Raw genomic sequence first — 13,346 nt, 5'->3', positions numbered from 1 at the left:
CTCGACTTTGCTAGGACCTCTGCAACCTCCTCTACTATCTTGTCCCTCCTCCCCCACTCGTTGGTCCAAATCTACTCTATCTGTCTCGTCACCTCCTCCTTCCTGTAGATCCAGTCAGGGATCCGACAGGATCGTGTGTCTAGGGCGGATGCTGGGGGGTCAAGTGTCAAGAGAACCGGGCAGTGATTGGACAATGTGGTGCCTGCCAACTGCTCAACCTGGCCTCCACGGGAGCCTCCCCACTCTCCCACATAAAACCTGTCCAATTGCTCTAGCAGAACTCAGCCTAGCCGCCTGTATCCCCAAGAGAAGTCCAACGACCTCTCCCTCCTGTGGAAGGCAGGGTCTCTCTAGGCATCGCATGCTCCAACTGCCAGCAAACGGACCTCCCATGCCTCCTGCTCCTCCCCAGCCATGCCTTGGTAGTTACTGCCTCTGCCCTGCTAGTCCTCAGAGGCTCCATATTGTTGAAGTCTCCTCCAACGATCCAGGAATCTACCTTTGGGGGTTTATCTGCGATCTCTACCTAGAACCTGCTGTGTACCCTAACCTCCATAGGGGCATAGACATTGCGGACTCCAAGGCACGAGTCCCCAATATCTAATCTGACCCATAGAACCCTCCCTACCACTATCGTCCCGTGGTCTCATACATAGGCGGTGAGACTTGGGCCAGTAGAGGTGCATACGCCTCCACTCCTGCCGTGGGCACCTATGGCATACTCCCAGTAAGTGTGTGTGCTTCCCCGTAATACCTTCCCTACCCGCTGTGGGCCTGGGTGGGTGTAAGCTTGTGCTCCTGTAGAAGCAAGATGTCGATCCGTCCGGCCACGGCAAGCTGCAGCTCCTGCAGACCAATCAACTTCCTGGAACCACATGCCGCACTATAGTGGAGGCTATTCACATTCCAGGATGCTAGGTGTAAACTCATGGGGAAACCTGTGACTAACGGAACAGGCATCTGTTCGGTGTGGAGGCTACTGATGAGGAGGAGAAACTGTGAGGTGTGCAAGTAGCTTTGCCGCCGGCCTAGACGATGAACTCCAGTCCCCCATGGAGGCCTTCAGCCAGACCATAGGGGTGATAGATGCTCCAGGTGGTACTATCAATGCATCTATCAGTCATGCTGACAGTCATGACTCGATACACTAGTAGAAACGGGCCGCCTGTGCCAGGGGCCACTCGATCACGTTCCTCGGAGCTCTCGACTGTGGAGGGGCTCGAAAGATAATGCTCAAGTGTGGGACCTCGGCACCAACACAACAATTGATGTCCATCATGCACCCAGGCCAGTACTGTGCAAACAATGCTAATCCTTCATCTCCCATCCACTGGGAGATGTGATCCACCACCTAACTCTTCAACTCCTCCTCTATCTGTGTAGTCGTCCACTCCCGTGAGTGAGAGGACTGAAGAAAAAATGCATAGTTTGGTCCATCCGATGCTGCTAGTAGATGGACCTTGCCCCTCCTTGACTTACGAACCACAAAGATCCCCACCTCTAAAGGTAGTGGAAACTCTCTGCGCTCTGCAACTCTCAGGTAGGACCATGGGCCATTGTGGAAGAACTTTTGTGGCAACAACTGTGCCTATCTCGAGAAGGTGTGACGGGCGGCAAGGGCCGATGAGTTGGTGGCTATATGGGAGGGGGAGGACCGCTGGTGCGAGGAGGAAGTAGGTGTGTGTGACTCATCACCTCTTGTGGGAGGGTGGGGGGTGGGACTGGGAGGGACCACCTGAACCGGGTGTGGATTAGGGGGGGTGCTTGGTATGGAAAGTGGTGGGGGGAAAGAGGATCGGGGGATAGACAGGGATACATGGCGGGTATATGGGGGGACTGGTGGCCCCAAAAAGGAGGGGGCTGTGGGCTAGGGTCAGTGGGGGGGGGGGGGGGGGGGGGGCATAAGATGTAGGGATGGGTGGGTATGGGGGCAGTGGGAACTCAGGCGAGGCAGTCTATGGCACAGGTGGTGGATGTGGGGAACTGCAATCCTGCCAGGTGTGACAGGCAAGGGGGGCTGTGGAGTGCTCTGCCAAGGGGGGGGTCACTCGCCCACCTGCTCCTTGCATCACTCCCCCTTACGGTCTCCCTCTCTTTCGTCTCTATACTCATGTGAAACCGTCCACATCCACTTGTGGGCCTGTCGGCGGAGCCACCCTAGCACCGAAGCACGTACACTCTGCTGCATGGTGCCCAAAGTCATGGCAGTGCCTGGCTGCCCAGTCACACGATGACTTGCAGCCTAAAGGAGTGTCCACTTGCCTCAATCTCTAGGAACTGTGGGATACTCTTAACCTCTTTCACTGCCACCCGTACCTTGGGGACTCCTACGGCAGTCGCTACGTCTGCAAAGGACGCGGGAAGGACCATGCCGAAGAGCCGTCCAAAGTATTCCACCAACTAGCGATACTCTATCGCCAGGCTGGGAAAGAGAAGGGTGACCGGGTGCCGAAGAAACCTGTTGTGGCATGCAAATGCCTCCACAGTGAAGCCAGTGTACCAAGGAACCATGTAGATGACCCCCTTCGTGGACGCATAGGGTGAGCTAGCAACTAACTCCCGAGCTGCGTTTGCCGAGCTTAGCCGAACCATGAAGATCCCTTGGCCCATTAGAACCGTCTCCACGATCTGCACTATGCCGATGCGTGGCATGGAGTGAAGCCAGTCCCGAAGCTGGGCCCTAGCTGGGGAATGTCCTACTACCTGACCATAAATCATTGTTTCCTTTAGCTCCAGCTCTTTAGCCCGGGCAGCTAAGAGCTGCTCCTCAGAGAAGATGACACACAAGGTGTTTGACTAGGGGGCACTCGTTGAGTGCGCCGGCGTCTGACTAGAGGTTTCCATTGCGCATCCCTTCTGAAAAGCTACCAGTCACGTTGCGGTGCTGCCTGAGGGGAAAAGTTGTTGCGGATGGAGGGAGCAATTGGGGGGTGGGGTTGGGGGGGGGGGGGGGGGGGGCGTTTTTGTTGTTTTGGCGGTGGGGGAGGTGTTGGATGCCGCGGATATCGGGTTACGCTAGCAGCGGCATGGGGAAGGTGTCCCAAGACGACGGGCGGGGCAGAGGGGCACGTTGGCAGCGGCCAGACGGGGCGGGCGCGAGCTATCAGGGCGAGGGTGAGTAGTCGGGGATGGCGTATTAGAAGGTGGCATGTCAGACGGAGCAGGGGAGGGGGGGTGGGGAGGGGCATAGGCCAGGTGGCGGATGAGCAAGCGGCCGCAGGGCCGGGAGGAGGGAGGATTGGCGAGAGGGGAGGGGAGGATTGGCAAAACGGGAGGTGGAAGAACGGGAGGGAGAGGGACTATCGAACAGGGGGGTGAGGGTTGTCGAATGGGAGGAAGAATGCCTGGCGCAGGGCGGGGGGACTGGCGCAGGCAGGGGCAGGGGAGGACGGACACGGCAGCAGTTCGAGCGGGGACGAAGGGTAGCAATGGCGCAATGGCGGGCTTTATATACATGATATCTAGCTAGAGTGGTCCATCTTTTAGAATCTCCATCTTGAAATGGTCTAGGACTGCTTTGCAAATGTATCAAAGGGTGAGTCTCCTATGTCATGCAGGGTGACAAACTACTCTACATCATGCCTCAAAGCTCGCCAATAAAAGAAATATTCCGCTGCCTTGACTATGGTATCAATACCTCTATGTCCTGCATATGGAGGAGCATAACTTTCAGTGAAACTCTAGGCCTTAACTGCTTTGTGACACACGGTCGTCCATGTATCATCAAAAATCCATTTCTTAGCACACGTGCTCATGCCTCTAGCCATTTCAAAGCTGATCATAAACATTAGCAAAGTCTAAATCAATAATATATTGCTCTTTCATGGCATCCAATTTAGTGTGATAAACCAAGCTGACAGCTGAAATTTGTGGCTTACGTGACAATGCATTAGCCACAACATTCCTTTTACCATCAATATGTATAATCCGAAAATGAAAAATAGAGAGAAAATTTGCCCTGTCCATATGTTTTTCTAATGGCTCTAATCTAACTAAGGTATGGGCCTCTTAGACATTGGCCAAGACGTTGGGGTCATCGTGCTCTTCAAAGTGCAATAACACCGTCAAATGTGAGTCCACGGCATGATCTAGATATGATCTAAATAGATGGAGCTGGATTTGCTAAGCTAGTGATACCTGTGAAATCTAATCTATGAAAGAAATCTCACTGGCCCCTATTTGGGTCCTTCTGGGTGGGGTGGTCTCCTATCTCATAAAATTGTTGTGCAGCACCTCTGGAGCTCCCAGAGGAAAAGCCCTAAGCATCTTTGGTCCTCGTACTCCATGACTTGTTGAAGAGGACCGAAGCCATCACGGAAGAGACACTGGTATCTCCCTTGTATATCATAGTAGACTGTGCATATACATCTATAGTGTTCCTCTGTCTCTGGCTCTCGATTGCAGAGCTGACATATCCTCTCCTCTACTTTAATATCCATCCATCTACCAGTCTCTAACCATAGCTGGTCGGAGGAGGTACATATCTGTCCAATAGTAACTCGCATACAATGGGAGAGGTGTGTGTCCATGTGTGGTCCAACAATGAATCCATCCTTGGAGAGGTGTAGAAAATGATCCCGGTAATGCTCCATCCTGGATCCTAAAGGAAGACGTGGCTAGATCCAAGTTCCCTTGTTTCCACTCTCAAAATGTCAACTCTGATGACTAAATTGAGCTCAGGTCAGATAAGGGGGAGTTTAGGGCATAAGGGGGAGTTTAGGGCAATCCAAACTATAATCAAATGCGTAAGAGGTGCGAGAATGCATAGAGATTGAAGCTCAGTTGAGAGTACAGTTAACACTGAAAAGAAAGTGTGAGAATGAAGGTACGATTTCCAATGCAATAATCAAAGAGTGTAAGGTGCAAGTACAAAGTATAACCCTTAAACCTTAGGGTTGCTAGAGTATGTTCACACCCGAAAGGTGTAAAACACGATAAGTGCCCAAATTGTGTAACATAGGCACATAAATTAAAAGAGAATAAATCTAGTGAAAAAAACCTCTCGTAAGGAGAGTAAAAGGTGCCCCCCAATGTCGTACCAAGGATCACCGACACTTATACTTTTTCAGCTTGCACACCAAGTGTTCGGATCCCACAACTACAAAACCAATGGGCTGCTGTACATACACTTTTTGAAGTTCCCCATGTACAAATACAGTCGTAATATCAAGCTGGTACACAATCCATCCATAATGGGCAGCAAAAGCAACCATAGACCGAATGGTAGTCATGCAGGATATAGGAGCAAATGTCTCCTGATAGTCAATGCCTTTCTTTTGTGTGTAGCCTTTGGCCAGAAGCCTAGCCTTACATTTGTCATGGATCCATCTGCATTTCTTTTTTGCTTATAGACCCACATTGTACCAATGGATTTTTTCCCAACAAGCGAGGACACTAAATCCCATGTTTGATTCTTTATGATAGAATCAAACTCAGGTTGCATTGCTGCTATCCAATGGACACTATCCTCAAAACATTCAGGCTTCTCGTCATCAAGTGCATCTGCTGCCATGACAAACTCCATTGTATGTGCATCATCATACATACGAGCTTGCCTTCTAGTACAACCAACAATAGGAGCATCCAAACTACTATTTTTCATAGCCTACAAATACCATCCAAGCATCTGCCTAGCTTCTTGACTGTGTACAAGCTCTTGCTGAACTTCAAATTCACCATCTTGCTGAATATTCAGATCAGCCATAGGCTCATTTTCTGCATTATCCAAAGGAGCAGTTGGCTAAACATTAAGTTTGCTTGTTGAAGTTCCAACTGTATCACCAAGAGAAATGGGCAACAACCCTTCAAATACATCATTGGCAACCTGATATGTATCAAAACCAACAAGGGATAATTCTGAATTCTCATTTAAAAAAACCACATCCCTACTGACAAATACCTTCTTAGACAAGATCATATAATCTACATCCTTTGCTCTCACTGTTGTACCCCACAAAAAATGCATTTAACAGCCTTGTGATCCAACTTCTTTCTTAGTACCTTGGGAATGTGTGCATACGCAAGACACCCAAAAGTACAAAAGTGTTCAACAGAAGGTTTCCGGTTGTTCCAAGCCTCAAAAGGCATGAAATTCTTTAATGCCTTTGTAGGGCACTGGTTCAAAACATGGCAAGTACACATAATTGCTTCCATCTAAAAACTATCTGGCAAGCTCTTTACTTTCAGCATACATCTGGCCATCTCCATGAGTGATTGATTCTTCCTCTTTGCAATCCCATTCTACTGTGGAGTATAAGCAATAGTATACTAATGGACAATGCCTTTCTGCTTCAAAAATTTATTCAGCATAGAAGACGTGTATTCCTCCCCCGGCCCGAATGGAGAGTCTTAATCCTGCATCCAGATTGATTTTCAACAAGTGCTACAAAAGCCAAAAACTCATCATATACTTTTGACTTTTTCACCAAAGAGTAGACCCAGCAAAAGCGAGTAAAGTCATCAACGAAAGTGTTAAAATAGTAACACCCACCCAATGACTTTGTCTGCATAGAGCCACATACATCCAAATACACAATCTGTAATGTAGCAGTTGCTCTAAAAGCAACATCACGAGAAAACGAAAAATGATGTACTTTCTCCAGAATGCATCCCTCACATATATGCTTAGGAGGTCTCTCCAAGAGAGAGAAGCCATCAAGCATCTAGGTATGCTGCATAAGCATCAAGATACCATAGTTTACATGCCCCATGCGAGCATGCCATAACTCTACCTGTGACATAGCAAGAGTGAGAGTAGATGCTAGATAGACCGATTGATCAACTAAATAAGCATCTAGCTCATATAACCCATGACATAAAGTGCTGGTCAGAACCAAAGTCATGTGTTCTTTGTCTCTGACCATACATCTATCACCATCAAATGTGACTTGTAGACCACACTTTGCCAAAGAAATAGACAACAAATTCTTCTTTATACTTGGCACAAATAATGCACCTTGTAAATGAAGAATAGAGCCATCAATGGCTGTCAACGCAATCTCCCCAATACCTCTAACTAGGTATGGTGCATTGTTAGCACATTGCACAGACGTGCCAATAGGAGCTGCAAGAACGAAGGAACACAAATCCCTGTGGAATGTGATATGCCTAGAAGCACCATTGTCAAAGAACCATGTGCTCACATCCTCAATAGAGCTAAATGCTCTATCAGCCCAAAAAGAGTCATAATTGCATGTGTAGAAACAATAGTCACGGTCTACAACAAAAGGCCCGGACTCAGTAGCAGTAGAAGGTGCATCAGAAACAGACATCCCTGACTCCTCCTTGGCTATGCGCTTCCTACATTCTGTGATGTAGTGACCTAGCTTCTTGCAATAGTGGCACTTATCCTTCTTGGCTTGCATGCCCCCCCATTTCTTACTACTCTATGAAGCACCTGATGTCCCAAACCTCTGCGGAGCATTTTTAGCTTGGCTTCCCTTGGCCTTCTACCTTGCCATAAAAGCCTACTCAGAGACTATAACATCCACCCCACTATTCTTTCTTGTTTTCCCATTGTACTTAGTGAGAATAATCTTATCACAGAGGTTATAAGGACTCTTCTACCCATGAAATCCTTGCTATCCATAAATGCCATGTTGCCTATACATGTTGTGTTGCCATTGAAGTCATGTTGCCCATGAATGCCATGTTGCCCATGAATGCCATGCTACCCATGAATGCCATGTTGTCCACGATTTAGCTAAGCCACATAAGTGCCATTTGGACCACCATTATTGGAAGGGCTCCTAGATTAAGTGGGTGAACTTCTACTAATGGCAGATGTGGTCTCATGACGGTGCTAGCTACACAGATAGCAAGAGAGCTCACAATAAAATGTGAGGAATGATAAGTCGCTAAAGTGCCAATGCAATCAACAACAATGCCTGAGCATCCCGTGTGTCCCATGCCTTTTTTGCTGCTAACCTCTAAGGAATTGGCTTAGTTAGGACTAGCCGAACAGGCTGAGCACGCTAAGTCGCCCTTTGTCCACGTCCTCCTAGAGGAGCTACAGCAAGAGCCACAACTCTAGGCCGAACTTCTTCACCGCTGATATAATCCCAAGGATTCTTTGCAATCAACACATTTTTCATCATAAAAGACCATATAGAATAGTTGTTGCCATCCAACCTATCCTCCTTGGACACATATATGAATACATCACCTCCCTAATTGGCAATGGTAAATGTCACTAATCAAGAAGCACAAGAGCAATACTTCAACCTAGACTAACCTGGAAATTTGAGAATTTCCAAAAATTACAACAAGCATTTTGCTGTAATTAGCAATTCTAATCGCACTTTGTCAAAAAACTCTCTGATGTATACACTATCTAACGCATAAGCAGTGCTCAGCAGCACAAAAAATGTAAAAGCTCCAAAATTTATTGTCCCAAAATGCACGAATTCGGTCTATTACAGACTGTCATCCCTGATGTACATTTGCCAATCTCTGAGCTGACAGCAAAAGCCCCCAATTGCTGACCTGAAATTCACAAAATCTTTGGTAGAAATGTGTCCCGAACACTTGCAAGAACAGAGATATTCTACCTGGGCACAAGCCCCTTTCAGTAGATCAAATCTGAATTAAAAAGCTGAAAATTTGGAAGATCTTTCCCTTTTTACCTCTGATTCTGGTGGCTGAGGTGGCGGCACCTTCAGCTGGTGGCGTTGCAAACCAAAATGCAAGCAGTTGACCAAGAGGCGAATTGGTGGTACACAGGACCAGGGCCAGGCAGCGTTGGCGCTGTGGTGGCAGCGCTCAAGTAGCTGGTGGGCAACAGCTCAGGTGGCAGGTGCTGGTGGCGCAGACAGAAGCGCTGCCTAGGGAAGGTCTGCAGGGCACAGGTAACAGGCACTGCTGGGGACTAGATGCTGTCAGGCGAACTGAGCTGACAGCTGGAGCTGGACTGGCAGGCACCTGTAGGACCAGGCACAATGAGCTGAAGGCTGGCGGCTCCAAGGGCAAAGCAGACCTGGCCCTGCTGGTGGGGTTGAATGCTGAGGAGCTCAGCTGGAGATGGTGGCCACTGGCTGAGTTGAGTTGAGGACCATCTCTAATACCGAATGTGAGAGGTGAGAAAATGCACAAAGATCAGGACTCAGTTGAGAGTACAGTTTACAGTGAAGAGAGTGTGTGAGAGTGAAGGCACGACTCCCAATGCAATAATCAAAGAGTATAAGGTGCAAGCACAAAGTACAACCCTTAAACCTTAGGGTTGCTAGAGTGTGTTCACACTCGAAAGGTGTAAAACACAATAACTGCCCAAACTATGTAACATAGGCACATAAAATAAAAGAGAATAAATCTGGGGTAAAAAACATCTCGTAAGGAGAGTAAAAAGTGCCCTAGTCTCCTACCAAGGATCACCAACACTCCTCTGCGAGCGTAGGCGTGAGTCAAACCCAACAAAATGGGGGGAGCTGATTAATGTCTAGCCCATATAGGCTCATCCATGTTGTCATCTGAGTACCAACAGTCTTCAAGTTAGAGGTCACCATTCAAGATTGTTACGAACAGATTAGTACAGCTACAGCAGTGATTCACAAATCCCAAGGCTGAAGGCACGATTGCAAAAGAGAAAGTGTCACATTGAGCCGCTTTCCCAATGAAAAAAAGCATTTCATGATAGGGCACCTTTTTTCGGGTCAAAACGTCACTTTCCAGCCAACGACTTTTTTTAAAATGTATAAGAAACGCCTGAAAAAGGTACGAGACATTTCTCACCCATTTTGTACATTTCCTACCTTGGGAAACACATTTCCATGCAACTATGGAAGCCACCAGCAGCTAAGCATCTCTTTGTGCAAAAGCTGCAGTCCTAGGTGTTCTATCCACCAGAAGAACAAGGGATCCACTTGCAATTAAGGATTCCACCAGAACTAGAAACCAACTGCCTTGAGCTCCAACACCTGGGACATGGTTTGTCATTGTGCATTCTCTATCTCGTACCTATCCTCTTGATGTGGCGATCTAAGAGTTTTGTTCACAACTGGAGATCCAACTGGAGCCTGCAGGCTTGGGGCCTGTAGATGAGCCTCAACTGTAGGCTCAAGTGGTGAAGGAACTATTGCTACCATAGCAGCTACCTCATGGGCAGCTGATCAAAGATCTCTGACTACTCTCCACTTCTATCTATCATCCATATCCACCCTATCTCTTGTTTCTCTGTCTACCATGTCTCTATCCACTCTCCCTCTCCAATCTCTGTCTAACCTATCTCTATCCACCATGTCTCTGTTGTTCTTTTCTAAGTCTTTTTCTCCTCCTTTTTCTAGTGCTGCTTGCCCTCATCCTAGAATAAGGCATGGTGCTAGCACACCATCCTAGGGCATGCCACTGCTAGATGTCCGATCATCCTGCAAATAAAACACTATCGTGGGAGAAGAAGGTGTCCTCCATGGACTAAAGGAATCCTACTCGCTCGAGGGAGATATCCTAGAGAGGAATTAGGGGCAGGCGATGACCATAATTGATAGATATTGGAGGGGACCCTCTGAAACTGCATCTGTGAAGGTCCTATGCTTCTGAATAACTTCACCAAAGACCTTGCCTATCTTGGTTTCATGAGGGAGGAATTACTCATTAAGTCCTGAAAAGTGAACCATGATGATTTTACCATCTGTCCTCAATCCAACTGTCAAAAAAGCCCACTGATGGCCGCATATTGGGCAGGCTAGTAGCAAGTGACGCATTGACTGCTTCCAGGTGTTGAACTGAACCTTGCAGCATCCCTTACCTAGAGCCTGAACTATTGCGACTAAAGTAAGGGTGCTGGTAAGAGCTACCTCTCTCCCATAACCAGCATGAAAGGGATGGAGTCTCTAGAACTGCCACCCAATCTCCTATTTCAAACTCCATAGCCAGGCAAAACTAAGCCTTGGGGTGGCATTGGCCAAAGACGAAGTAGGAGCTGCACTAGTTCCCTGAAGAGGATGAACTTGGGGCTGTAATGGAGTCCCCTGGAATAGCATGGGCCAAAGACGAAATGGGGGCTGCAGTGGAGTCCCCTGAAGAGGTATTATTCATATATATCTTCTCTTTTGTGAAAACAGAAAGCAACAGAATTCATGTTGAAATTTTTCAGATGTGTTGTTTTATGCTTCACTTTTTTAGTATGGATCTTCTCCTTTGTGAAAACAAAAAGCAATGGAATTCATGTTGACAATTTTCAGATGTGTTGTTTTATGCTTCACTTTATTAGTATTTTGTGGCATTAACATTATTGAGCATACTTGTTGACAAACTCTAGACTGTTGTAAGCATGTGTACTTTAACTTGTACCTGGATTTTTTCAGTTTCTTCATTAATGAACATTCTGATGCTGTTTTCCTGCTTCGACAATTTGAGAAGAACCAGTTTCAGTAAATTAGATTTTACATTTGGGCAAGTCATACTTCCATAATTAGTTCATCTAAAGCAGGAGTTGAACTATTAAAGAGCTTTGAAGCCTTGAAACATTAATAGGGTTCCACTTGTTTTATGAGCTTATCTAGAATATCGTTCGGATTAACTCCACACTCTATTCTACCTTTTCTCTTTCCATGTCCGCATTATCTGGAGCAAATAACTGACTTCCAATTCAGCATCTTGTTCAACTAGTTACTTGTTTTAAGCCTATTCTTAATTTGCAACAACAAGTTGCAGTTCACATGTATATACTAGCCAGCTAAAAGGCTAAACTACAGAGCAAATTGAGTTTGAAATTTGTATTAAAACAGTGATTTCCTTAAACACAAATTTTCAATGAGGATAGTTGACTTCTACTTCTAATCTGCCCACCATCTCCTGCCTGCTCTTCTCCTGAAGCTCCGTCTCATCTCCTCCACCTGTCTATTGCAGCATGCACACAACCTCACACAGCCTGCCTCCATCTCTTTTCTCCTTTCCCCCTTCTCAAGTCTTGTCTTGTAGCTATTGAAATCTTCAATACCAAGCCATATGCCTATGTCATGCTGCTTGTCTGAGTTCTCTGACCACTCTCCACCATCCTTTGGAAGAGGCAGCACTGCACACGCTTCCGATCCAAGGTCTCTGACCACTCTCCATCATCCCTTCGCCTATCTCAAGCGTTTGCAACTCAGGGTCTCTTTGCTCCTGTCCTCCTCCCTCCTCTATGTGCTCTCACTATTGTTGGCAATATCTACTCCTCTGTCTCGCATTACATCAACTTTGGAACTCTACCACCCTCCTCCACGGCCTGGATCTGTTGCCGCCCTCATCCTTGAAGGAGGCATGCCACTTTTGTGTCTTGGTGAAACCAGCCTTCCTTCTTGAAATGGGTGGTGATAACCTGATTTAAGAGTTAATTACAGCAATAAATTAATGCATAAAATAAAATACACACTTTACCATAACATTCTTGGACAATAGACACCCTATTGGCCCCAAAATTGGTGCCCCTTGCGGAATTTCTTTAGCTTTCATTCAATTGGAAGGAGTACAACTTGAGATTCTTCAATCTCCTCCTACTAACCGATTGCTCTTGCTGTCATAAACAACCAGCAAGCCTTTTGGGTCATTTGCCCTTTGATTCACCCAGGACTTCTTCTCCAATTTGACCCTTGTCTGGCCAAATGCTGCCGCAAATCAATTTGGGATGGGCTGGCTCTAGAATTCCCTTGCTAATCTTCAATTATCAGCTGCTGATTTCAGTCCCTTGAGCCTTCAATCTCTGGCACAAATCCCAAGATGGCTGCTAAACCCTAATTTCTGCTGTAAATTAGGGTTTACTGCAGAAATTACAGATCAGCCCACCAAAAATGGCTGAAATCTCCTCCAAATGGCTTAGAATTGCTGAGAATAGCTGAGCATAGGTTGAACGAGATCAGAGAACGCTGTGAAGAGAGAAAATTTTGAGATTTGTCGCGAAGAACTAATCAAAATCAGCTGCTGCTGCCCTGCTGTACCAGCCCCAAACGGATGCACCAACAACAATAGGAGCATCAGAGACTGTGATCTTCAGGAGAAAGTGCATCAGCAGCAATTGCCAGCTTCCCAAGGTCAAGAATATGCAATCTCTATCACCAAAACGGTCTCCAATGGCTGGGAAATGGCCCCAAAAGCTGGCAGCAACAGTCCAACACCTCTTCCCAATAGCTCCAAAATGAAAAAATGAGATTTCCCTCTCCCTTCAGCCCTATTTAGCCTTTCTCCCACTTGCATGGGAAAGTTTTGCCAAGTGGTAGCTTTCTTAATCTATTTTCAGCGATTTCCAGCCATTTAATTAATTTTCAGAATTAATTAATTCTGAAAATTAATTCAGCCCTTAATCCATGCCCAAAAAATTGACCTTGCCCATCCAAAAATTAATTGGCTAGGCCATTTGCAACTCAAAGTGGTCCCAA

General features: G+C 46.7%; 1 protein-coding gene across 1 annotated transcript in view; it reads right to left on the bottom strand.

Moving 5' to 3' along the window:
• LOC148018260 (uncharacterized) overlaps positions 1-13,346 on the bottom strand; it is a 286,664-nt gene that overhangs the window by 204,752 nt on the left and 68,566 nt on the right. Inside the window, exon 9 of the mRNA XM_087661879.1 lies at positions 11,284-11,331. Coding sequence (XP_087518005.1) covers positions 11,284-11,331 — 48 coding nt within the window. The remainder of the gene's footprint in view (positions 1-11,283; positions 11,332-13,346) is intronic.

The sequence above is a fragment of the Lygodium microphyllum genome, chromosome 21 (assembly GCF_053477565.2).
Source record: "Lygodium microphyllum isolate KBCC chromosome 21, Lygodium_microphyllum_v1.1.10, whole genome shotgun sequence".
Classification (NCBI taxonomy): Eukaryota; Viridiplantae; Streptophyta; class Polypodiopsida; order Schizaeales; family Lygodiaceae; genus Lygodium; species Lygodium microphyllum.
This window is presented reverse-complemented; position numbering and strand designations above follow the sequence as displayed.